This window comes from Primulina tabacum, chromosome 1 (genome assembly GCF_025594145.1).
Source record: "Primulina tabacum isolate GXHZ01 chromosome 1, ASM2559414v2, whole genome shotgun sequence".
In the NCBI taxonomy this organism is placed as follows: domain Eukaryota; kingdom Viridiplantae; phylum Streptophyta; class Magnoliopsida; order Lamiales; family Gesneriaceae; genus Primulina; species Primulina tabacum.
The window spans coordinates 56,576,459-56,604,128 of record NC_134550.1 but is presented as its reverse complement, the minus strand read 5'-3'; the positions used below and the strand labels follow the sequence as shown (position 1 = coordinate 56,604,128).

The window sequence follows — 27,670 nt, the reverse complement described above, 5'->3', positions numbered from 1 at the left end:
TTACATAAGATCGTCTCACGATTAAATTTTATTAAACAAATCTCATATTCATCAAACTTATAAAAAGATAATATTTATTACGTAAAAAATATTATTTTTTATTTTAAATATAAATCGAATAAATCATCTAACATATATATGTCACTGCAATATCTTACAAACTAAAGACTTACTCAGCCAAAGACTTACTCAAATTATATATCACAATCATATGATTTGATTTGACGTGACTCAAATCTCGATGTGACTCAAATTTTGAGTGTCAAAACGTCATAAATCGCTTTGAACATGGGAAATAAACTGATTCCGGAGCTTTTAATATGAAAAAACGAAGTTTAAAAAAATAAAAAAAAAATTATATTGATCCACTCGAAGTTTAAAAAAAATTAAAAAAAAAACTAGATCGTAGATACGCCTATATATTTTATCATAGATTTTTTTTTAAGATTTAATTATCATTTTATTGACATATAATTTTATTTTTAAAAATTGAAGAAATATTTATTGCAATTACGTCATCAGATTATCTCCATTGATTGTGTGTGTGTATATTATTATGCCATAAAAGCATCAATTTAGCTTGAGAATGGGCTTGCAGTTGGATTGAAATAGCTTTAATTTCAAACAGAACTTACGAATCAAGTCCAAGAAGCGCAAAAAATGTACTGTGGATTCCATTAAAGGAACAATTACATTTTTAGTAGTAGTTTGGTCCGTTTAAAGTTTCGAATAAATATTTAACAAAGTCCAATATATTAAAAGCAGCCCAATAAATCCTAAGTTAGGCCTACTAAAGCTAGTTTTAAAGAACTTTGGCCCATTATATGTATGATAATCATATATTAGTCCAAATAAAAATAAAATTCACTTGTTATTCTAAAATTTTATTTTTCTTTTCTTTTTTTTTTCATTAATTATGAAACCTTTTCAATAACTAAAATAAATTTTCTAATTTTATAGCTCGCTATATTTTTTATATTTTGATATGTTAATTGGTGTACTTGATTGACATATTATCGGAATTATATATAATTTCATTCACTATGAAGTCTTGGTTTCATTTAGAGTCGTCAAAACGGATAAGATCTGTCGAATCAGCATGTCCTACCATGAAAATTTGGTTGGTTGGATTTTGGCTTTAGGCTTTAGTGGCCTTTTAGGACGCAGTCTAAACGGTCCCAAACAGAACGCAGAAAATTCTCAAGTATTAACGTTGTTTTTGTATTTTTTTTTTTACATTGTGGACGGGACGGATTGTTCGACACTTTAATGAGACATTTTATATCTGTAAAAATATTATGTGTATGTAATATACATGAATCTGGTACAAAAGTCTTTGAAGGAAAAGAGTACATTTTGGAACGACGGAACCCAAATATGCGCTTGAGTTCATAAAAATCATATCAGGTAATAACTTACTTTTTTAAAGGTCAATTTTTTTTTTCTATTAAAATTTTTTTTAGTTGGTTTAAATGTCAAATTTTGCCTTTTTTAAAATCTTATTACCACTATTTTCAGAATTATTTTTAACTCTTTTTTTTAACATGGAATATTTTAATTATTGATTTTGTTATCTGCATTGTGTAAACTCTTGAGCTAACGGAGATATGTAACGAATAATTAACCGTGCATAGATATCAACTAAAGCGCGGCTCGTTAAATATTGTGTCAATTTTTGTTTAGCCATATCTGACTCATCTGGATCGTTGAATATATATATATATATATATATATGAAAACTATATTTTTAATTTGATATTTAATATCAAATACAAAATTTAGGTACATGGGATTCTAATTCTCTGTTAGAAAGACATTGTTGGGGTCCAAAAATTGCACTGGCCCACTTTCATGTGATGGGTTACAATTGGATTCATCTAGAAAGCCCAAAACCATTTCTCGACTCCTTTGATTGCGGTGCTGCTTAAAAATAAAGCGCGCACATTTCAACCTTAAAATACCTCCCAATTATGTTTTTTTTTTTTCCCGAGGAAGAAATAAATTTATTAGGAATCTAGAGAGTTACAATCTTCATTCAATGCATTTAAAAAAAATATGGAGGAAAAGTTCAGATCATAGGACGAGCATTAAAACAAGACACCCTAATAAGATTATGGGCGACCCTTGCTTATTTTTTCACGGACGAAACAAGAGAAAAACTTGTGTGAGACGGCCTCACGGGTTGTATTTTATGAGACAGATCTCTTGTTTGGATCTTCCTATGAAAAAATATTATTTTTTATTATGAATATCGGTAGGGTTGAACCGTCTCACAGATAAATATTCACGAGACCGTCTCACAGGAGACCTACTCGGGAAACAAACCGTGAACGACAGTATATATCCAAGGACTTCATGACATGCGGAAATAACATACCATTTATTTTTTATTTATCAGGGGTTTAATTATATCTAATTTTTTTCTCTTTTTATCACAAAACTCGAAAATATCAACGGAAATTTCTACGGATTAATAAATTTTCGATTCGTAGACTAATTCGTATTTTACAGCAAATTGAACAAAGACAAATGGTGAGTACATTTGTCAACCAACCAACCAACCAACCAACCAACCGTCTAAGACGTCTTTCTTGGCTGATGAAATGCACAAACACAAAGCAATAATTCAAAGTCCTAACTTCACATTCGGATGTTGGATCAATTCTTCGCCGGACCCATACGAAGAAAATCATAGTAATGGTCCAAATCCACCTTTTTGAATCTGTCACCGAATCGGCATTTAAAGAAGCTACAAAGCCTTTATAGATCAACCGAATTCAACTCATTCACAAAGTTCAGTTGCAGCTCATTCATAAAAAAGTCTTCACATTCACATTTACGTTTAACATTCATGCATGAGAAAAAAAAATTTTGATTGGAGGAGTCGTATCCTCTTTTGACCATTTATAGCTCATAAAAATCTTGGGTTTTGGTCTCAAAAAACCCTTGTATTGTAACAAAAAATTTACAGATTCCTATAACCTGCGAGTTGAAACTGAAACTGAAACTGAAACTCGAAACAAAACCATGGAGAACATAACTAAAATCATGAATTGCACGCATTAAAATTGAAACATAAATATAACTATGGTTGACATTATAATTGTTAGTGTTAGTTGTCTCACATCGGTTGGATAAAATACTTGGGAGTTGTATATATGGTCTTAGACAATCCTCCCCCTTTGAGCTAGCTTTTGGGGTTGAGTTAGATCCAAGTTTCAATCTTAACATGATATCAGAGCTCATGTTCTACTGTTATGTGTTAGACTGCCTATAGTTGGATCACCTGTTCTGCCCATAATTTGGTCATTTGTAAACTTCACGCTCTAGATGTTCAGTCCTGGGCGTGAGGAGGGTGTGTTAGTTATCCCGCATCGGTTGGATAAAATACTTGGGAGTTATATATATGTTATTGGACAATCCTCCCCCTTGAGCTAGCTTTTGGGGTTGAGTTAAGTCCAAGTTACAATCTTAACAGTTAGACTTGTCGCCACAATTCAAGAGAAATATTAATTCTCTCTTATACTTCATGTATTTGTCATTTATCTCTCAGTATAAAATTCATAACATGTCGAAGAAAGTTATTGTGAATATAAAATACCCATTAATTTCACAGACTGCCAAATTTTCTCGTGAAATTTCATGATGTAATTAATTCTTGTGTATGTCAAGAATGATAGTTTGTTATTACCCTATATATGCGGACAGTTGAGAATAAGAAGAAAAATACAAACAAGCGCATTAAAAATCAATGAAGACTTTGGAAGTCAAACTCAATATAGCAACATCAACTAATTCATTAACAAGCAAAAACACACAACCACACGCAAACGCTACTCAAAACCAACTCAAGGGGTAGTCTTGAGTCAATACCCGAACCACCACCCACCACCGGCAATCGAGCGAGCGAGACGGGGTAAGAGCCTGCGGGTGTTCCGACACTCGGTTCGTTCTTGACTCGATCATCCCCCCTAAATCGTGAGTGGATGGATAGATATACATACACATTTTAAATTCACAACAACAAATTAATGAACACAGGGTCCATGACAAAATCACATCAAGGATGATTGAATCAAGCGTCGCATTGAAGGGCAGCCTTGATTTTCTGCACGGTGCAGGATATGAGATTATCGACGGTCTCCACAGACTCTAGAGTGAGCTTGGAGGAGGGAAGGCTATTCACCAAGATTTGAAATGCCACTGTCAAAAGTGACCCATTCACTTTACGGGCTGGGCTGTCTTTGCTCTTGGGCCGGGGCTCATCTCCTACGATGGCGAACCCAGAGGGCAGCAGCGCCACGTAAGCAGGATCCCCACCGTTCAGTACCACGTGCATTGCCGGATTGTCCACTGGCGCGTAAACCACAAGCGACCCCGCCGCGTCTATGCATGTCTCCTGGAGTATCAGCATGTTGCTTGGGTCAGCGTTAGTGGCCTGAAGAGATTACAGAAAGACCCCTTCAGTATCCTCAAGGATTTTTCCTGGCTTCGTCACGGGTCTTAAAAAGAGGTCAACTCATGGTTTTGACTTTTTGGCCCATGATGTCGGCGGAGAAGTTGACATGTGTTTGACTAGAATTTGACTTTTACAATATTTTAAAGAAATTGAATTTAATAGACAGACGTATGATATGATAAAATATATAACACCGCCATTCTAAAGTAAACATCAAATATAATTATAACTTTGACGAACTTAAGCTACACATATCATTCATACATACCAAAAGATAAAATATAATAGAAATTATAAATAAACCACTTAAAAATTTTGTATTTATTTTTAGATTAAGACGAGTGACTTACACTGGCACGTAGAAGGGAAACGCAGTTGCCATGATCTTGTCCTTTGGCAATGTGCGCCATTTCTTGCATGGGTCCGCCATTGGAGAGGATATCCCACTCGCACCTCAACCCTACATTTCGCAGAAAATCGAACAATCTCTGAGGCGACACCGGCAGCCACACGGAGGTCGAGGCACTGAGCACGATGCCAGGTGGCTCACCAGGGTCATTGATGCTCTTCCGAGTCATGACTCGGACATCCTCGCCCACACTGTCGGTACGAAGTTTGTTCCATTTGTGAACTGTGGAAGCGCACACACCAGCGCAGAAGTTGGTGGTCATGCGCTGTGCTAGCTTCAGCATGCTCCTACGTCCACCACTACTTATTGCTGCATGTGGAATTAATATCGCATTCATTGCAAGAAAAATGTAGCTAGCTAGGCTGTTGTCACAACATAATCTTAATTTTGAATGTGACAAAGGGCCAAGGGGTAGTAGTATTCGATAATTATTTTTTCAAAAGAATTTCCCTTTTATATCTAATAAGAATCAGCTTTACTTTTAATAATTATACCAATGTATGCTTTTACAAGGAGGTTTTAAACTAAACAAAAGGGATTATCATAAAAAAATGATCGACTAGGTTTGTTACCAGCTTGATCCCTAGAGGGGGCGGCAGAAGACATGAGGATGGCGAGACACTCGCATTGGCGTTGCAGGGAGACGACCCATCGTTGCGAACCAAATCCCATACCAGCGCTGATGAAAGCTCGATAGAGCTGGTGAACCACGCTCTCATCATATTCAGTATGCTCCACCCATGTAACCTACATAACAACAAGCCATTAATCAACTTCACTAAACTTTCTTGAAACATAAATAATTAAAAACTGACTTGGCCTCAATGACATTATTTTCAACTGTTACAAACGCATTGCTCTCACTTTTGGGTTCTCTTTGTGGTGAAAATTTCCAAGTAGAACCAACACTCAAAACAGACACACAAACCCAAGAATTACGATGTTCTTAAAATAAAAAAATCATAAATAAAATTTTAGAAATTTTTTATTTTTCCAGGATGCAACTGTCCCACCTTGTAAACTAGTGGGTTCCACCAAAACATATAATAGAAGCCTATATATATATATATATATATATATAGGGTACACAAAATTATGAAAGATTTAGAGGCTGAGAGATACGGACAAGGTGTTGATTACAGAAACAAGTACATGGAGCTGGAACCAGTTAATACACAGTTCAATAATTAATTATTATATTATGAATAATAAATAAATATACATATACATGGCGATGATCGAGACAGAATCAGAGGTTGGAATAGAACTATCAAATTCTTAAATCAGAGCCTTTACTACCAAATCGTATGATATTAATGCAACCCAAGAAGCAAAAATAGTGGGAGGCTTATATTAATTATTGGGGTTAACCTCAATTACCCCATTTGGATCTATGTATTTTTTTTTTCATTTTAATATAATCTTACAAGAGCCCAGAAACTATAGTTCTGTCGCAAGAGAAGTATCCCATTCTACTCTATGTAACTTAAAATACACTTTTCGTGAGCTAAATATATACCATTAAATCATGGAAAACGAAAAATTTGAGCCACCATAAGCATTGGTTGTTATCCATTTTAAAGGTTAGGTAGATCGTAAGATTCGATAAGTCGAGCTACTAGTGAATTAAATTAGTGATTTCTTGAATCTTGAATGACGATGAAGCCAAGATTTTGAATCTTGAATCAAGAAATGCACGATTTTGGAATGCGAGTAGAAGTATTCAATGTTCACAACTAAGTCCCAAAGGAGGAGTTGCTTCAACAAACTTATTTAACACAATAAGGTGAGAGACACCAACCTATGAGAGGCTCAATAAATGTCAAGAAAACAAGTATTGAGCTGTGTGCAATAAGTAACAAGCCAACAAAATAAGCCATACATGCATGTACTAGGAGAAAGAAATAATTACCTTAGAATAGCCATTGGGCATATCCTGCACCACACAGCCAGAGGGAAGTCTCCGAGAGTTCTGAATCGTGGGGACACTACCAGAATTTTCTCCGATGGTGTCGATCGACACATCAACAACTGCCCACACACCCTCGGCGTGCTGCTTGCAGAACCGAAGAAAGTTGACCTCTCGAACCGGAACTAATGGTGACAGTACTTGGATTTCAGCTTGCATCTAATACAGAATAATAAAACAACAAAATTTCAAGAATCACTCATTCGGATGCACAAAGAAAGCGTAAAAATGGTGTGCCAACCGCAGTGAACGTTACCAGTTGAAGAGCGCCGTTCCTTGTTCCGCCCATACCATTTGATATCACATCCAAAGTCGTCGTTCTAGCGACTATACATGGAAACATCTCTGCCCATTTGTTCTATCAAATATAAGACAACCTCAATTACTCACAACATTGAGACAAAGAAAATAGTAAAAATCAAGAAACATAAAACATATATCACAAAGCCATCATAAAAAACAGTTTTAAACTCCAAAAAACTATATCAATCACTTTCAAATTACGTGATGCGTTAAGTACATTTCACCAAGAATGCTCACCGAGTCCATCAACGTCTCAACTAGAGCCAAACTGTTTACGATCACCAAACCAGTCTCCCTCGAGGCCTCAGAAACAAAACCCGCCGGTTTCATGCCAATGCAAGGAGTAAAAGTTCTTAAATATTCCTCATGATTGAGAACTTCCCTCCCACCTTCCAATGTTCTAACCCAAAGAGGCTCGTCGGATTGAGCCATTTTCACCAATTCATCCATTGCAGCCAAAGCAAGCTCCAAATACATTGATCTCTCCAAAGATCTTTCGATTGGGGTGACATTCATCGTAGCTTTATCTGAAGGCACTAAAGGCAATGGGTTCGAAATCCCAACACAAAAATCCGGGGCGCCTAATGGTAGCGATGAAGCTATGGCGTTCAAGACACCAAAACCATTGTTCCCAACTCCAAGTTCCAAGCTAGAATTAGGCATTGGCGGCATCATGGACACAGCCATCGAAGAAATGGGGCGGCCTAAAAACTTTCCAGCCAGCACGCATACACGATCCAGTTCATCCTTTAGCCTAGCATTTTCGATTCTGAGGTGTTGCTCCTCCAGGGATATGTCGCCAATTATAGCCGGACCGCCACAGTTGGTACAGATGGGGTTTCTCATTGCGTCCCTTATCGACATGTTTTCGGCACGGAGCTTGTCGTTCTCTTGCCTGAGCAGTGAATTCTCATGGCGTTCGAGTTGTGTCTGATCGAATCAAGAACTCAAATTTCTCAATCAACCTTATGAGAAACAAAGAGACTACGAAATATAAACAACAAATTAAAGTGGCGAAAAGGCTTTTCTAGTACCTTCATTTGAGTTCTTCTATTCTGAAACCAAAACTTGACTTGTCTAGAATCCAAGCAAAGCCTTTTGCTAAGCTCCATTCTTTGCTTTTCATCAGGGTGAGGACACTCCTTGAAGAGACTGAAAGAGACATCCAAAAACAAAAGATCGGTAAAAAAAATACCAACAAAAGCAACATTAAAAGCGATAAATAATCCACACCATTCAAGTTCTTGGATTTGCTGAGGAGTGTGCCGGTGGTATCTTTTCTTCCTCGGCGGCTTGTCCGCGGCATCGTGTTCATCTCCGGAGGCTCCTTCCATGTTATCACTCCCAGATCTACTCTCGTGCTCTTCATCTCTCATTTTCCTCCCGCCGACATTACTGAATTCAAAAGTCTCCCCCATTCTCGCCACCTCTCCTTGACCAGCTCCGACACCTGTGTCCTGCCCAAAACAAAAAACAAAAGCCCAATTAAAGAAACCATTTAAAAAATATAAAACCTTCCACACTTGTATATATAACGATATATAACGGGAAAAAGAGCGTTGTACAAGGGCTAGAGAGAGGCCAGAAGAATTGAAGACGGCCTTGGCGGCGAGAGACTGCGACAGAAGGCGGGGCTGAGCAATGGCACCGGTGGACATGCTGTTGATATTGCTTGTTAAAGTAATGGCTTTAATACTGGCGCTGTCGCTGTAGGGTATTTCCGCAACAATTCTTGCACCGCCACCTCCACAAGAATTGTTATCAAGAAAATCTCCAAAATTCATGAATGAATACCCGCTTTAATTGTCTTTTTTATATTTTTATTCCCCACCTTGCAGATTTGGCTCTTGCCTTTTTACTTCCCTGTATTCTTTCTGGTGTACTGGCTCTTGACTTCTCTCACCACAAGATTCAGAAGCAGCATTAAAACCACCGAGAAACTTAGTATATACGGCGGCAGGACTTCAGTTGCTCCAAACGTAATTAATACAATGTTTATTTTTCGAAATCAAACACCAAAAACACGAGAAATTTGCTTGGACAGTAATCGCTAGCAGAGAGATTAAAATAAAGGAGAGGTAGAGGAGACAGAAGGCCTAAATCCAAATGTCTCCAACTCCCTCTTTCATAAAATTAAAACCTTTTGCTTTTATATGAATAAAAACTGAGAGAGATAAAGAAGGCAAGCGAAAAACCTTTCTGTTTCGCCGCTTAGCTCTTCCTTCTCTAACCCTCTCTCTTCTCCCCCACCAAAATCTCTCAAAAAATCCAATCTTTTTAGATAAAAAACGGGGTGTCCCTATGCCTCAGGAAAACCCTAATCTGGAGAACCTTTCTTGCTTTTATACTCGTTCACATATCTGCATGCTTGACTTGCAAAAAGCTAGTTGTCGTATCTCCCCCAAAAAGCAGAAAAACAAAAAAAAGAGAGAAATAAACGTGAATCGCTAAAAAGGTTGGTATTATTTCCTCGCTGAGAGAAGAAAGAGAGTGAAAACGTCAATAAAAAAGAAAAGCCAGAAAAAATGGAGAAAACGAAGATAATACCGCTACACTGTGTGGAGTAGTCGAAACCCACGTAAACCAAAAAGGGTCAGTTGACTCTCTCCAATACGGACACAGTAGTAATGGACTTTTCTGATTTCTCTCCTTCGAGATTTCTGGCAGTGAAATTTTATTTGTCCCCTTTTGCTTCTCTCTTTATGATATAAAAGTACTGCGGATTGTGAAATTCAACAGGATATATATATATATATTAAAGTGTGTGTGTATTTAGGCTTCAAAAAGCTGTGTAATTCTCTTCCTTCGTCCCCCTTCCCCACTGTCCCGGGTTATTTTTAATAATAATTTAATTTTAAAAAAAAATGTCAAAAATAATTTTTTAAAAAAATTTTGCAAAACTACTACAATCCGCGTTTAGTAAGCACGGACGATGCTCACGTGGAGCAGCGTCCGCTCTTACCAATCGCGGACTTTGTTCCACGTAGGAGTGTCCGCGACGGAATATTTTAGCGACGGAATATATATCAAAACCGTCGCTAAAATTGAATCAGCGACGAACTGAATCAGCGACGGTTCCTGATTCAATTTAACTGTCACTGATTCGATTTAACATTTCCTGATTCAATTTAACATTCGTTGATTCAATTTTAGCGACGGTTTGTGAACCGTCGCTGATTTAATATTATTGACGGTTTGTGAACCGGATGGAGGACTTCTCAAGTTTCAAAGGGCCTCTTTTATTGTAAATTTTAATTTTTAGTTCTATTTGTATATATACGAAATATAAATATGATTAATAGTTTGTCAACCAATTGCCTGCATTATTTTTGGACAAAAATTTGTGTGAGATGGTCTCACGGATCATATTTTGTGAGACGGATCTCTTATTTAGGTCATCCATGAAAAAGTATTACTTTTTATGCTAAGAATATTACTTTTTATTGTGAATATCGGTATGGTTGACCCGTCTCACAGATAAAGATTCGTGAGACCGTCTCACAAGAGACTTACTCTTATTTTTTAAGGAATTGCATTGGGCTTTGAGATTGAATAAGTCTAGAGGTCATTTAATTTCACAATATCGTATCTTTCTACTGTATTTTTTAAATTCAATATAAGTGATATTATTTGAAAAAAGTAAACTAAAAATATTCTAGTAAAATGTATAGTATTTTGTGAAATATAAAATGCCAAAACGGTGTACAAATTTGCTTAATGTTGGTCCGCAGCATCTTGTACATGACATTCGACCACATAATGATGTTGAGGAAAATGAACAACATTCAATTGAAATATCCTAGTCTTACGACTTCTCCACAGTCTCACGAAGCACAAATTTTGGTTCCATGATCATTTCAAGATTGGCATCATCAGATGCGCAGCCTCTTTTGGTTGATAAGCCATGAAAAACTTATTTTTTGATGAATTTTTTGTCTGGTTTTTTCTATGTCTTCACTACAACAAAAATGGCTTTTCGCAGCGCGCAAATTCTCTTTTCGCAGCGCACATTGCACGCTGCAAAAATGCAAGCCGTTGAAAGTTCAAGATTATCCGCGGCGTACATGTGCACACTGTTAATATTATTATATGCGGCACGCCGTTAATACAATTATCCGCAGCGTGCAGCTCTCTCATCAGTCAGACAGATGCGATTGTTATTGTTAGATATTCAAGATACCCAACCGTCGCTGATTCAATTAAAAAACCGTCGCGGATTCAATTTTAGCGACGGTTTTGATATATATTCCGTCGCTAAAATATTCCGTCAGAGCGGGGACACTCCTACGTGGCGTGAGCACCGTCCGCGCTTACCAAACGCGGATTACAGTAGTTATGCAAATTTTTTTTAAAATTATTTTTGAAAATTTTTTTAAAATTAAATTAGTTTTAAAAAAAACCCCACTGTCCCACACACGTCCTCTCTTTGGCCCACGGATTTAATTGGGACTACATATATGTATAATGGATAGAAATAAGAGCTTTATTGTAATTTTGATTGGAATGTTCAGTGTAATTGTATATGTACTGTTTTTTTATCTTATTTAATGGAAAGTATTCATTAAAAAAATATAAATAAGAGCTTTAATTTTTTTGAGATGTGTTGCACTTGCACAACCACGTCTTACGGTATTTGGAATGCAAGGAACCTTGATATGTTCGAGAATGAAAAGCCGATAGTGGAAGTCAGTCAAGAATATTAAGATTCTTAGCTTTGGTTGTATTCCTAGTCCAATTTCGGTTATTGATGCTTTGTGGTAACGATTCTATGATATAGAGCTCATTATCGTAGATTCTCTTTTTGAGATGTTCAGTGTAGTTGTACATGTATCTTTTTTTATTTTATTTAATGGAAGTAATTTCATTAAAAATTATAAATAAGAGCTTTAAATTTTTTTAAAACAACTGGGATATATAATTAAAAATGAAACTAAATTTCTGGAGCAAGATATTTTATTTTATTATTAGAATTAAAGTCTGTGAAATAGAATGTTATCTTTCATTGCTAAAATTTAGAATGTAATTATTTTATTGTTTTTAACAGAACGAGAAATGAATTGTGATATTAGTGGAATTTTTTATTTATTAATTGATTGTGCAGACTTTCTCCTTGAGAAAAATGGAAATAAGAGTCTACTCTCCATTTCATTTTTTAAGGATGAAATCGGGGTAGTCATTTTTGTTTTTTACTACTAATATATTTAATGTAGCCAGTAGAGCCAATCAGACGGTCCTAGTGAACAAATAAGTTATTTAGTGTTAGGTAAATATTGGATTTGCATCAGTTACTGTACACATCACTCTTAGGATCAATGGAATCCGGATATCTCTACATTGATATGATATTGTCCACTTTGGGTTTTAATCCTCATGGTTTTGCTTTTGGAACCACCCAAAAGGCCTCATACCAATGGAGATATCATTCCATTTTTATTAATACATGATCTTTCTCTAGAGCTTCCAATGTGGGACTTTGGTTGCATCCCAACAATCCTCCCCTTAAACGAAGTTCCACTATTATTCTCATGGTCCGAGCCTCCCCTCAAGCCTTATTCGTCCTCCAATCGAGGTTAATTCACTTCACTGCGTTGGAGCGCACGCCTTACATGAATACTGGGAGCATAAACCACCCCGAGAGTTTAATCAAGGATTTTAATTACCGGGAGCCCTTACTTCCTTCGTTTAGGTATCGAGGATTCTACCCACATGGCTCAATCTAGACCATGGCTCTGATACCACTTGTTAGGACCAATGGAATCCGGATATCTCCACACTGGTATGATATTGTCCACTTTGGGTTTTAACCCTCATGGTTTTGCTTTTGGAACCACACAAAAAAGGTCTCATACCAATGGAGATTTCATTCCATCTTTATTAACCCATGATCTTTCTCTAGATCTTCCAATGTAAGACTTTGGTTGCATCCCAACAATCACGAGGTTGTGCATAGTAGAATCATTGGATCATGAGTAGGATGTACTTCATCCAACAGTGCAGATATCGAGTTGTGCGCGACACTTGCACTGTTGTGCACGACACCAAATATAAATCGATAAATCTTGTTTAGTGTCTACCAATAACGCCTTAGATCACCCGAGCATTCCTTTCAATAAATAAAAGAGATGACACATATGATTTAATTTTAAAACTTCTATAAAAATTTGTTTAATATAACTAGTTTTATTCATTTAGTGTAATTTATTTGTTTTTATTACTAATACATTTAATATAGTGTGCATAACCAACTCAGTGGATAGATCAGTTATGTTGTGTAATACAAATTTTGTGTAGTGTCGATCACAACTTCGTTGATCGCTAGAACATTCATTTTGATGAGAAAAGGAGATAACACGTTAATTTTTATTTTAAAACTTCTAAAAAAAATTTTATAGCTGATTTTAGTCATTTTTATGCTTTTTTTTATATAACTGACACATTTGATGTAGCGTAAAAAAACCAACCAGATTTATCACACCAAAGTTACATTACTTTATATTTGATATATTTGCATGTCACGTTACAAAAATATTCCATTTAGATATTTTTTTATATACAAATTAGTGTATATAATAAATAATTTATTTTGGTATTCCAAACATGTTGATGAAAGTGAACCACGTCTTTAGGGATATTCGAGTTTATGGATTAGATGAATATTTGATCAATAATCACGTGTTCAATTTTTTTTACCAACTCGAACGAGCATGTCGTACAAGACTTGTCCTGCTGTCCAGTATGATTTATCTGAAAAGTGTTGTCACCGCGTTACCTTGATGATTAAGTCGGATCGAAACTTTGAAAGGTAATGATTGAGGATTTTCATGTTATAAAATAAAATAAATAATAAAGTGAACCACCCTGAATACGAACCGAAGAAAGTGGCCGTATCTATAAAATAATGATTGATTGGGCTGGACAATAGTTTTATTGGGCCTCAAAAATTACCCAACCTGTGGTAGAGCTATAACACTATGCGTTAGGCAGAGAACTGGGGATAACCATTCGATTTTTTGTTAGTTAATTTACTAAAAAAGCTTATATGTTAATTATCGTACACCGGAGATTCTGAAACACCTTATTTTAATATTTTATTTATCATGGAAATACATTTAAGTAGCATGCAATTAGTCACATTATAATTTTTGGAATTAGACGTGTTATCAGGAGATGTTGCCAACATTTGCGAAAACACTTCATGTGTGAACATATCTCATACATGTTTTCATGTTTCTAATTCTGTTACATTATGTTATTTGGCATAATTAGGACATGCATGCATATATTACTCTGAATATTGTTGAGTCAGAAGGATATGAGTATTTCAACAGAGAAAATTCGGCTGAAAATCCAGATTTTGCTAGAAATCCAATATTTGTGATTTTTGATGGTTCAGTGGTGTTAATTCGATGTGGGTTTTAATTCTGAAAATTATTTTAAAAAGATATTGGACGCAATTATCTCGGTTTTTTTGGGAGACATTAACGACTAAAATTTTCCCGTTAAAACTTTTTACCGTTAGGATCTCAGGAATTGATTGAGTAAATCTTGCTTTTGTTACCGTTGTGCTGAGCATGCATACTTATCTTACTCCACACCCCATCACCCCATATTATCTGTATATTTTCTTTTGCACGATTTCGTGATTACCTTCTGAGCAATTTCTCTTGTCTCTCTGATGTCTCCTTGTTTTTCTTCTTTACTTACAATCATTAACTGTATCATTGGTAGGAAGAGGATACGACCCACACGACATCAGAAGCGAAATGGGTCACAGAGATGATGTTGCCCCTACTCCAACAACATCTCATCTACAGTTGAGCCATCTCTGGCGATGATACCCGCTGTTGAAGAACCTGTGCCACTAGAAGTAATTGCCCAGGCGAGCCGGGAAATGAAATTAATGTTGATAATTTGCCTGATTTTACAGGCTGTCAAGAGGGCATGTCCACCTCCACCGCAATTCCGACGATCAAAAAGACAGGTTGGGTACAACCCTGATCTGACTACATCCAAGCGATTTCGCCACAAGGGAGAAGGGCCGAGTAGACCATCTCTTGCTGATCCAGAGAATACCTTGGGAGACGACTATGAAGATCTCGACTATGAACCTGTGGGCCGAAAGAAAGTTGGACCTGCAAAGAAAAGCAGCTCTTTGTCTGATGAAGCTACATAATCCGATGACAATACCGCCACTGTGTCTCCACGGAGCCTGAGCAGCCTGATGAAGATGAAATTTCACTGGCCCAATTCATGGCCACTCTGAAGAAAGATAAGACTTCTATCCCTCCTAGTTCTGCACCCACAGTGAAAGCTCCCGATGATGAACCTTGTGATGAGTCAACGCAAGAATCTGAGGACAGTCGCCCTAAGAGTTCAGACTCGATCTTATTATCCCAAAGCACTTATGAAGCCCTTGATGACGCTACTACTATGATGGATGAAAGTAGGGAAGATTCCCTTGTTGATGCAGATGTTGTCAAAAATGTTGTCGACACTAACGACAACACTGATCTCAGTGAGTATGATCTGACTACGGTTTTCAGTACCAAGTTCTACATGGAGGAATCAGTTGCACAATGGTGCTTGTATGCGAATCGAAACTTCATCGAAGAAAAAAATGTAGATGGTGATTCTTTTGCAAGACATAATCTGATCGCATTTCTCAAGCATTGCCATATCTATTCAACAGTCTCAGTCGTCACACCATACAGTCGCAAACCGGTACTAGAATTTTATGTCAATCTATCACCAGGAGTGGGTGATGAAAGATCAGCCAAATATGGGAAGGTATTTGTCCGAAACAAGATCTATAAGTTCAATGCTGTTTTCATTAATGTGCACTAGCAGACACCAATGGACAATGAAGATGGACTTCCCCCCGAAATTCATGTTGTCACCTCCACTCACCGGGGGTCTCGTTACTCAATTCTCAGCACATCCACAACGATTATCAGCTGCAAACTTGACCTCTTTCTACTCAGTGCTCCACAAACTGGCCATCCGCAACTGGACACCTTCCACAAACTCAACCATTGTGACCTGACATCAAGCATTGGTTCTGTACTCCATTGGGACAAATGTAGTGTTTAATTTTGAGAAGCTAGTCTTTAAAAATGTGCTTCAATATGCTGAAGGCGGCCTCAAGGCATTGAATCTCTCATTCCCTTCACTGATTTATAGGATGCTTGTATCCCAAGTCTTTGTACGGAATATTGATGACCAGCTCTCTGACATCATCGACATATTTAAGCTCGCTCTGGCCTTCTTCAAGGGAAATTATAAGATTGATCTTCCTTGGTCTACCTCGCACACTTCTCTTGCTACAACTGACATTCTCCAAGACACTCCAGCTACGCACCCATCCACTGACTATGTGTTGCTTTCCATTACTGTCTTATAGGCCCAAATTGATCATGCTCTTGCAAAGATTTTTCTAGCCAAAGCTGGCTTAGCATACTATGAGGGTCTTGTTGCTGAGTATAGACTGCCACTGGATGTCGTTGTCCAATCTGGACAAAAAGGGGGATATCAAGCACAAGCACAAACTGATGGTGATGGTGATGGTGATGACGCTGGTCCATCCGGAACTCGGGAAAAAGATGACACTGACAATGATCAGTGATTCCTCATAATGTTTCACGATCATCTTTCTATGCTTGTGTTATTATGTTCCTCCATTTTGATGTTCTTCCTTATGCTCTAGCTGAAAATTTTTGCCAAAAAATTTGAACTTGTCTTGTGTTATCTTCTGTGTTGCTAACATTTCTGATAACATGTGTGCTAACTTGATCAAATTTAGGAAGAAACACATTGTCACATTCAGGGAGAGAATATGATGTTTTTCCTGACTTTGTCCAGAAAGGCAAAAAAAAGAGATTGAAATCATTTTTAGATATTATATTTATGATAAAGATTTTGATGATATTGAATTATTGATTTAAAAAGAAGTTGTTTCTAGTAAAACTCTTGATTTTCTTATCTTGTAGATTTTCTTGTGAGATGATGTGAATTATAAATAAAGGAAACAAGCCAAGGAAAGGAGTCGACGGTTTTGTTTTTCATTCTTCACTTGGAAGTTTCGTGGCTGCATATCGTGTGCACTTTGCACGTCGTGGATTTCAGAGAAAAACATTGTACAATGACGTTGCTATTTTGAAGTTTCACGTGTTGTTGTGATTGTTGAAGATATCTGCAGACAACATCTGTGAAGGAGTTGACTGAAGATTTGTTTTTGTTGCTCCAGTTTTTGACATCACGTTTTTGCATTCTTAATTATGTTTTAGTGTTGTTCTTTGTTTTGAAAGCATTTTATTTTCTTAACGTGTTGAGAAAATTGATTTTTGATTAAGATCACTAGTGTTGATTTTTGTGTAAACTCGTTGGTTTTCGAATGATTATTTTTTTCCTGAGACACCTCACAAGTAACACGTATTTATACTTGTGCAAAATTGTCTGGTTTATCTATTTATTTAAAGTTAATTTGTGTTACAAAGTTAAATATTCCGCTGCATGTTGTCTGAAATATCGTAACATTTCGCACAATACTTAACTCTGATAAAACTCAAATTTACTGTCACATACGATTATACTCATTACTGTCAAACAAAATAGATCTCAAACCTTACAGTAATCATTAAATAATAATTATCTTGCAATTGATTTTTTCGAGTATTTCATATTTGAAATATTTGTATGATAACCTAGTTATGAATTGTTATAAATATTTCTTTATCTACGTAAATAATATAATAACATTCATCCAACTATTACCCATTTGATTGGAAAAACCCTCTTTATAGTCACAATATCGGTATAATTAACATAAAATATTATTAGCATTTTGATTATTTATTTTAAAGTAAATTCTTATGTACGGGCGACAAATTTTTTTTTTTTAAAAATAAAACTATATAATATATGGATACATTCTTCTATTTTTAAATTTTTTCACATTGAAATTTTAGTCTACTTTGTATTTAACTCAGGTAATTCAAATAGAAAAAAACGTCCATAAAAGTTAAAATTTCAAACAAGTCAAGAACTAACAAAAAAAAAAAAAAACCAACTTATAAAATGATTGTCAGTAAATTTTCCTCTTTGAAAAAATAGGACATGGATGTTTATCCTTCTTGCCATGATCCAAATGGATCCACTCTAACAAAAAAAAAAATTTATAATGGAAGATTGCTCCAGGAATGGGCACCCGATCATTATTCTTCTCTATTAAAATCAAGATTTTGGTCAACGCATGATTTTATTCGAATAGTGTACGTACATGATTCATGAAGACCAGCATTGCACTTAGTCTGATTTCTCGTGTCTTTTATCTGGTGAATGATTTATTTCGAATGTAGGACAAAGACTCGATGCCAATTTGGTTTGTTTGATTTTGGTGGCATGGTCTTCTGTCTCATGCCTGCTGAACTCTCTTACTGCCAGCTTATCATCAACATTCGTCGTACAGAGGCTTCGACCTACTGTGCCAGATGTGAATAAACTTTTCGCGAAGGTATACCATGTCGGGTGACAAGAAGGGTCGTTTTTGTTTCGTTTCATGATAAATTTAGGATTCTTCTTATCAAATAAAAGGAATTGTAGTTCTATAGATACATGTGAAGCTGATTTATCATTCAAAAGTGAAAATGGAGGCATATCAGCGTATTGTGATGTTGTGCCCCACATTAGGCTCTTGTTGTCAAAAACCTGTGGCAAATACATGACAATTGAGCCATCTTATCGAACCGAAGGTTTCACTTTTGTAAGCATCTGACGACTCAAGAAGTATGACTTACTGCATTAAGATATGGTTTACATCTTTTTTCTGTCTGTCATGGGCGGGCGTTTCCCAAAGGTTCCCCCGTAGTTCTGATGTCTCAAGTGCCATAGTTAAGCTGACAGAAAACAACACCATTCCAGAAATTCAGAAACAGTGGATTAGTAGTGCAACATGTTTGGTTCCAGATAGAACCCTGGCGCCCCAACTACAGTCACAATGAAAACCTTTGTGGTGCTTTTTATTTTCTCAGGTTGTGTTACAGTGGCATGCCTCCTAGTTTCTGAACTCGTGATCTACATAAGAAGGGAGTTTTGCTTCAGAAGATGTCGGGTTTTAAGGCTAATGCCAACTCAAGAATTCATGCATTTCACATTGCCCTGAAGCGAAGCAACTCTAAACTTGTTCCAATATCGCAAAAACAGGAGATTGGACCCCAAGTAGTTAATGAAGTTGGTGATTGTGCAACAAAAAGTTCCTCTCAACCATAATCTTCACCTTTTTCTTGCAAGAGAAGAATGATAATTATGAATTTTGACGAAAAGTTGCGAGTGGATACAAAATTCAAGGATGTGTATGTAATTTATGTAAATAAGATCCTCGTATTACTCCAAAGAATGTTTTCTTTTTTGCTGATGTACGAAGAAAGTGAAGCAAGCAACATTGATCATATTCTGTAGCTAGCTTTCATTCATGATACTATGTACAATATACACACCATCACTCGAATGAAACAAATCTCAGAAAACAATTAGCACAAAACCGAGACAAAAAAATAACACAACTCTGGTGCTTATACAAACTCTGCTCCTAAAAAGCTCCTTGAATAATATTGCCGGAAAGCAATAATTACCCAGATAGCCCAGTGTGCCGGCACAACAATCATAACTTGTCATTTTGGTCGCTATAACGATAATGATTGGAGTTGCCTCGTTGCAACTAGCGACTAAGATAAATACTCCGTTCTTATAATCTGTACGCTAAAACATTTTGCGCAATTCACCATCAACAGAGAACGTCTGTTTTCCTAAACTAGTGGGACATATCAAAACAGAATCTACACAGAGGCCCCCTTTTGTGTGAGTACAATCGATCTGAGTCAAAGAAAATTTGATCTTTGTCAATGAATCGGGATCCTTAACAACAAAATCTCCAACCTTGTAATGTAACCAGTTTCCTATGTTGTCCAATATGAACCGGGATTCAGCATGCTGCCCATCGTGTGTTGTCAACTGAAAATGTGCAGGTTTTATGTTCCATCCATGCACATTATCAGAATTACATACTCGACGGCCCAGTCGCTTGCAGATTCTTCCAAGTTGGAGTCGGAAGAACATGTTGTAAGTTCCGGCTGGAAGTTTGAACTCGAGGTCTCCATCTACTTGTAGCCACCACATCTGTTGTAAGTATGCAATAGTTTGAAATCTACATGGAGAGAAATGAAATAATTTAGTCAAAGAGAACACCCCATCTACAAGAATCCATTTCCTGGAACCAAATAAATCTCACTCGTTCTCGAATTAAAATTAATATTTTTGCGTCCAGAACACATCGAAACCCAAAGGACTCAGAAATGGGACATATTCCAGATCTTTTCTATATCAAGTTCCCCATTCTATTTCTTTCCACATGTTCTTGAAGCTTAAGATGCCAATCAAATCAATCATATTCATAGAAAACTTCACTGATCCCATCAATAAAGACTCCATCTAGCATTAAACAATACCAGTAAAAACAACCTTAAAATTTGAAAGAAAGTAGAATCGACATAGGCTTCTATTACAGAAACATTGCGAGTGAATATTAATCATCATCTGCACTCAAAATATGCCAATGCTTCCATGCTACCACACACTTGACAAAAAAACCAACCTAGATTCATCAGTCGGGATGTGATTCCAATACCGCCGATCACCAATCCCTGTAATCGCCATTGCCTTCGAAGAAATCGTCAAACAAACCCCTCCTGTTTTCTTGTCAACCCAAACTTCCTGTTTTCACAAAAACACAAGTTAATAATTCACATCCAAAAACCCCTCAAGAAACTCAGTCCCCGAGGAATCACCCACCTTGGTGCCGCCATCAAAGGGATTGGGCCTGCATAGTCTGATGTAGATATCCTTCTTGCTCTTTCCTTGATCAGGCATCAATTTGCTGAGAATAAAGGAGTAGCTGGGTGGCAGTTTTTGATCCCATATAAAATCAGCTGACGACGCGGCCCTGAAAGCCCGATTCAGCCCGGCCAGCTTGATGATCTCCGGTGGTTCCATGTAGCACAGGATCAGGGCCATGCATGACTCCGGGATGTCCTCCAATTCGGGCCTCCGCATTCGCCCCGACCCATTTGCCTCACCCGATAAAGCAGATGCATTGACGCCCATATTTCAGTTGACGGAAGATTTTCAAGAAATGGTCTTCCACAGGGAAATTGAGAAAGGGGTCGAGAAAGGAACTGAGCTTTTATATATGTTATTTAAATATGGAAATAAACTCAGTAACAGTTTCCTGCAGTTCCCAAGTTTAATTTGTGCATTTCTTTCCAATTACGGCTGCCATCGATCTTCATGGCATTCTTTTACGAAAATTCGAGAACTTGAATGTAAATTCAATGGATAATTCGTAAAATTCCCACCCAGTTTAACATAATTCAATTAAAATAATAAAACATCTAGCCAAACTTATTTTTAACATGCAATAAGAAATTTGACAATATAATTTAGGTGAAAAGCCGCCTATTGATTTAGCAAATAAAATTTTTTACATTTTTTACTCCCTAATTAATAAGCGAAATTCATGGAGAAAATCGAAGCGAACCGCAGAGAATGCCACCGCAGAGATGCGGAATCGTTGTCTGTTTGGCGTGCTGACATGGAAGTGGTTCTTATCCAGTACAGTATGACTCCTTGACTTCACGCGCTTTTAAGGAGCGTGCATTGTTTATTCAGGTGATAGCGGTATAAAAGTTGAGAGAAATCCTAAAATTAATAATAGCCCACAGAAAGTGGAAAATAACTCTTTCGTTCGTTTTGGGTATATAATATGAATATGATTAGAGTATCTTTTTTGTAAAATGGTCTTACGAATCTTTATCTATTAGACAGATCAATCTTATCGATATTCACAATAAAAAAGTAATATTTTTAGTATAAAAAGTAATATTTTTTCATGGATTAACCAAATAAGATATTCGTCTCACAAAATACGATCCGTGAGACCGTCTCACACAAGTTTTTACTATATGACTATTAGCTTTATATCCTTTTTTAATATCAAATTCAATGAGCATAAATTATTTGTCTAATAAATATTTTTACTAATATTTTCAAATCAAGAATTTTAATTATTTGTTGTTATACATTAAGGGTCAGTTTCATTTCACGACGTAAAAATTCGTAGTTGTTATTTTTTAGTATATATTATATAAACATTCGGCTTAATGTAGTAGGCTGCAAACAACTATAATTAGGTAACTACACTGCACAAATACTGTGCAACATGATCACCCAAGAAGGTGTTAGTTAGGAGAATTGAAACTATAACTAGATATCAGACACTCGTATACTTCATCAACTCAGATACAATATGAGGCTCGTGTTATTTTTAAAAAATAAGATAGTCTTCCTATGTATTGGATAAATAATCTTGAAAACAAAACATAAAATAGGTCTATCGATCGTAATTTTTTCTACACTTTAAAATGGATTAAAAATATATATTTAAATTATGTTCAAAACAAATGAGATTTATGTAACCAATAATATATGGTGTGGGAAAAGATAATCTTCGAGTTAAATAATACTTATCTATTTCAAAAGTTCGGTTTCTTACACATTCTAAATCCTAATCAATGGGTGATGAATTGGCCGTAAGATCAAATCAAATTTACAGTTAAAGGTTGTGTTTAATTGTATCATGATATCATTAATAATTCAATTCAATCAAATGTTTGGTTGTAATTTTTTTGTGTCAATAATTTATATTCCGGTAAATCAAATCAGTAATTATAGATCTCCACATTAATCAAATTCATAAATTAAAAGACAAAAACTTGTGCGAGACGGTCTTACGGATCGTATTTTTGTGAGACAGATCTCTTGTTTGGGTCATCCATGAATATGTATTACTTTTTATGCTAAGAGTATTACTTTTTATTGTGAATATCGGTAGAGTTGATCCGTCTCACATATAAAGATTCGTGAGACCGTCTCACAAGAGATCAACTCAGATTAAAATTACATTGAAATTTTTTTACTGAATATACATTGTAAAATTACATTGTAAAATGACAAGAATGTAATTAATCATCTCATCCAAAATCTAATCAATCAAACAAAAGTCTAAATTATTATTTATTCAATATTATTTCAATCTAACCAATTTGAGTCTAACATATGGGTTGAAATTTATGTCCCACTCACCCGACATGTTTGATTGATCGGATAAATGAGGTCGTGAGAAAAATGTGCAAATAAAATAGAAAGTGAATGATAATAACAAATAGAAATTCTTTTCCCTTTAGTATAATATGACACCAATCGATTATATCATTTATAGCCACAATTATTAAATTTTTAATCAGTATTTAATCTCATCTTATCCAAATTTCGTGGCCGGCAAATATTGGTGACTATAATCTATGATTAAATTTTTTTTAAATGGTCCATTTTTCCCTCATTTATTTTAATTTATTGTAATAAATTTCGTGGCCGGCAAATATTGGAGACTGCATATTGTAATTTTTTAAAAAAATAAATAAATTTTGTTTGAATGGATCAATGATCCTAGGCTTAGGTCCGAATTCCGATAATAGCTTTAGAACCGATTGTTCCAATCCCAATGGAAATTAGAATCATAATTAATTAATAAATATGGTTTCTGTCCCATTTTAAATTTATTGAATGAAATTCGTTTATTTCGATTTTAATAATCAAAGAAAAAGTATTTGTTAAGTGGCTTATGTATATTCAGGGACCCTTAAAACTCAAGATTAATATACGATTCCAACATTGTTTAAACTTACAATCTCTTTTCTAGGAACCAAAACTGAGCTATAAATCCTCGATTCCAATTTCTGGTTTTAGACTAAAAACTAACTGTTGTGCTCGTTTTTATGAATATATTGAAGTAGCATTCGCTCTAACCTACTGTTAGTGAGAAAGGTACTATTCTAGGTCTCTGAACTCATCGACCTCAAAGTTGTGGGGCGTTTGGGAAGTTGTGAAAGCTCCCCAATATTATTATAATTTTAGTAGATCTCCAAGACTCGTGTATCTATCTATATCTGGTCAACGAATCAACCATATTCATAGTTGAAACAAAAAATAATTTTTGATATAAAAATGATGTTTATCATAAGTCGAGTTAAATAAGACTACTTCACGTTCCATTGGTTGGAGCTACGACCACATTCCACTAGTACGGTTGTGCATATTTTTCTCATGGTACTCAAAAACTTTGTTGAATAACAGTACTGTATACCCAAGATTCTTGCATTTTCTTGACTAATTATTAAATAGCAAAAACAGCTCGCATACTGATTTTCTTGGTTCTCTTTAAGCCAGTGTAACTTGATCTTCCGACATATTTGCATTATATTTTAACTGCCAGCTTCGATGCAATTTACATAATCTTCTACTGTGATCGCAAATTCGCCCTCGTTCGATATTATAGACACTGACGGATTATCTCACAAATATTTGCATTGCTAGGTAAGAAGTGTGTTGTAATGCACGGTGTCGTCATTTATCATTCCATTATATATATATGATTATTTTGTCTGACAAAATTAGGCCATCCTTCAGGTTGTCTCCGCCTTCTGTGGTGATGGAAGCAACTGCCCAGTACCATGAAAAGGGTCTCGTTAGAAAATTCGGGACGAGAGTTTCATAGATGAGAAAGTGGAACCTAATAAGAATGATTGTCAAGCATGGAAAGGACAGGCAATACCTGATAGCAAGAGATGAGAGAGCTCACGAATCCGACAGCACCCGAGACACGAGGGGTGACTTTCTTGGGTGCCAGTTGAAGCAATCCAACTGCAACCACTGTATCCAGTGCTGCTTTAACAAAGGCTAGAGATCTCTCGTTCGACTCTTGAACCTTGCTTTTATACTGCTCGTTCTGTACGAAGATGCGAAAAAGAAGAAAGGTCACAAAAAATATGATAGATTGCAAGATAATTAGAAGTAATCACAGAACAGCAGTGAGGCCATGGGCCAGAAAAGAGAATCAAACCTAAATGACTGGCCTGTTACATATAAGTCAAGGCGTTGTTGGACACATAAAAATAGCTAACCTTATATTTATTAGTATTCTTCAGTTCCTTCCCTAGCTTCTTCATTGATATCGAAAGCCTTCCAATTTCACCAATCTGGAGTAACAAGCACACCATACAAATTCATATGTCTGAAAACGGGAAACGCGGTTGTCAAAGTGAAACTACCGAACTAAAGGAGTAAGGTTGCCATCATACCTCAACTAAAGTGCTGCAAATAGAAGAACCCAACCAACAAAAAAGAGAGATCCTTCCGATTAGCTCAGTACGTTCTTTGTTCTGCATGTGAAAACCTGTTGGTTACTCAACAAAAACTTTCCTAAGAATGTAGACCAAATGACCCTTAATCCATACCTTGTAAATGCCTGACCTGCCGAGCCACACAAATTGATCCAGAAACAGGAAAGTTGATAAAAGGGCATTTTTCGACTGGAATGGACACCAAGAAGAAGGTGAAGACAAAAAAAATTTAAGGATCGAGCTGAAAACCGTAGTTAAGAGTAAATACCTTTCCCAAAAAAATCAAAGGAATTGGAGTTCCTGGAGCACTTGGACTAATGAGAGCATGGAGATCATTGATAAACTATAAAACATAGGGAGAGAAACTTGGTCAAGTCCATAGAAATTATATGTTCGAGCTTGCTGCATAGACATGATTGGAATTCGGAGCTAATATGAATAAGCAAAAAAACATAAATTACAGCTAAAGAAGCAGAAACGAAAACACAATAAAAAGTTCTCGCTGCTCAGAAAACCTATTTTTAAGCTGACCTTGAACAAACGGAAAACTTTTCGAGCCAAGCTGACTGATTTCTCCACATTTTGTGCTGTTCCCTGCTCCCCATTACCCAAGAATCTCGAACCATACTGTATTGACCTGCATATCTTATCCCTGGTTTCAGCTTTGTTCAGATACAAAACAGCAAGAGCAAGTTCTGCTCTGGCAACATCCAATGAACTCATGTTTTATCTCGATGAACCTAAAAGATCCAGCTACCAACTCAATTAATATACATTGGGCAGTACCTCGTGTCCTCGCCAGAAAACTTCACACCGATGAAAATAAAAAAAGCTCCTTGGATCGCAGGTATGAGACAAACTACTGGAACCGTCTTCGGAGCAATTGTTTGGACACTCAAAGATTATTCATTGGCAACAATCACTAAATATTAAACAATCCCTTTTCTAGAACATCCAATAATTTTTTTTTTTATCAAAATATCAGCCACAATTTCCCGTCCAGATGCTAAAATCATGTCAGTCTTTCCATTTCCATTTTCATTTTTTTTGAACAAGTATCACCATTTAGTAAAGGAAAAAACGATTACTAATCCCAATAAATATTCATCAATATAAGAGGCCAAATATAGCGAAGAAAAGACAACAGTAGTTTGAGCAGAAGTGTTGGAGGCAGAATTTGAAAAATGACAACAATTTAGAACAACCATTCGAAAAAAAAAATCATTTTTACCTTCTTACTGACATTTTCGAAGTGAGATAATAAGCTGCATGTGCACTATACATATAAACAAACTGGAAATTCGACAACTTTTTCAACTCTTCAATAAGCTACTCTATGAAAGTTGATTCAATAGTATATTAACCAATTATCCACAATACGTCAATACCCAAACAAAAAAATCACCTAAACACCAACAAAAATTCGTGCAAGCATGTTTTTCTACATAACAGAAGCCCAATATATATACATTTCTCCATAGCCAAAGAGAAAAATATTCAAGCTTTACACGAAAAATTATACGTACAGAATCAGAGCACGTATAAACAGTTAAGAGGGGCAATCGTTACCGGGACCTGCGACGAGCCCTTTTGTCCAGAAATTCAAAATATTTTTTTCTGGAAATTGTGTATTATTGTGAGAGCAGTGTACCATATTATCGCTGGAATAGATTAGATACAGGCGAGTGGATAAAAGGCCTGTTTGGTCCTCTGTTTTTTTCAAATTTTTTCTCTATTTCATATATATTTTTTAAACAGGAAAAAATACAAATTAATTCAGAAATTATCGACTTAAATGGAGGGTTCGGTTGCAGATAAGATTTGAAGGAGCCAATTTGGAGCCATGCACTTAATTCCAGTCCAATATAATTCGAAAAAAGTTATTAAAACCCCAATCTCCTTTCATAACATGCTTTAAGCATTTTCTTATTCTTTCCTCGTTCATAATTATTTTAAAAAGTCTCTTTATGACAGGAACTGGTATTCTTTTCTCATTAATTAACCAATGAAATTTTGGTGTGTGTATATAAATATATATATATATAATTTTGGTGTGTGTATATAAATATATATATATATATATACACACATAACTTTTGTGCATAAAGAGCAAATGAATTATAAAGATACACCTGGCTAAGATTCATATTCAATCAGGTTATTGGAGAAAAGTAGTGTAAAGGCCCTAAAACTTTTTGCTTGAAAATTTACGAAAAATTAAAAATTTTTTTTTTAAAAAACTT

The 27,670-nt window shown here is 35.8% G+C and overlaps 3 protein-coding genes across 9 annotated transcripts; all 3 read right to left on the bottom strand.

The window, feature by feature from the left end:
- Positions 1–3,741: 3,741 nt before the first annotated feature.
- Positions 3,742–9,820, bottom strand: LOC142552793 (homeobox-leucine zipper protein ANTHOCYANINLESS 2-like). Of its 3 annotated transcripts, XM_075662633.1 has the most exons (10): positions 9,336–9,819; positions 8,706–9,033; positions 8,374–8,597; positions 8,175–8,292; positions 7,378–8,070; positions 7,094–7,195; positions 6,781–6,996; positions 5,441–5,615; positions 4,810–5,177; positions 3,742–4,438 (listed from the first exon to the last, which is right to left on the bottom strand). In XM_075662633.1, the coding sequence occupies exons 2-10, from the start codon at positions 8,922–8,924 to the stop codon at positions 4,076–4,078; spliced, it is 2,478 nt and encodes an 825-aa protein (XP_075518748.1). In that variant the 5' UTR covers positions 8,925–9,033; positions 9,336–9,819; the 3' UTR covers positions 3,742–4,075. The 3 variants fall into 3 exon arrangements, with proteins under 3 accessions (XP_075518748.1, XP_075518759.1, XP_075518740.1); XM_075662644.1 differs by lacking the exon at positions 8,706–9,033 and having other exon boundaries at positions 9,336–9,820; XM_075662625.1 differs by having other exon boundaries at positions 8,706–9,819.
- Positions 9,821–19,577: 9,757 nt separating this feature from the next.
- LOC142552785 (F-box protein PP2-A13-like) lies at positions 19,578–21,584 on the bottom strand. The gene is made up of 3 exons (XM_075662614.1): positions 20,983–21,584; positions 20,786–20,904; positions 19,578–20,338 (listed from the first exon to the last, which is right to left on the bottom strand). Exons 1-3 carry the CDS (start codon positions 21,292–21,294, stop codon positions 19,894–19,896), a joined length of 876 nt encoding a protein of 291 aa, XP_075518729.1. The 5' UTR covers positions 21,295–21,584; the 3' UTR covers positions 19,578–19,893.
- A 2,892-nt stretch (positions 21,585–24,476) lies between these two features.
- Positions 24,477–27,155, bottom strand: LOC142552762 (peroxisomal membrane protein 11D-like). Of its 5 annotated transcripts, none has more exons than XM_075662569.1 (8): positions 26,997–27,155; positions 25,959–26,167; positions 25,696–25,770; positions 25,542–25,616; positions 25,386–25,466; positions 25,209–25,283; positions 24,860–25,033; positions 24,477–24,746 (listed from the first exon to the last, which is right to left on the bottom strand). In XM_075662569.1, exons 2-8 carry the CDS (start codon positions 26,148–26,150, stop codon positions 24,711–24,713), a joined length of 708 nt encoding a protein of 235 aa, XP_075518684.1. In that variant the 5' UTR covers positions 26,151–26,167; positions 26,997–27,155; the 3' UTR covers positions 24,477–24,710. The 5 variants fall into 5 exon arrangements, with proteins under 5 accessions (XP_075518684.1, XP_075518693.1, XP_075518701.1 ...); XM_075662578.1 differs by having other exon boundaries at positions 25,959–26,180; positions 26,997–27,150; XM_075662586.1 differs by having other exon boundaries at positions 26,954–27,147.
- Between the last annotated feature and the right edge of the window lie 515 nt (positions 27,156–27,670).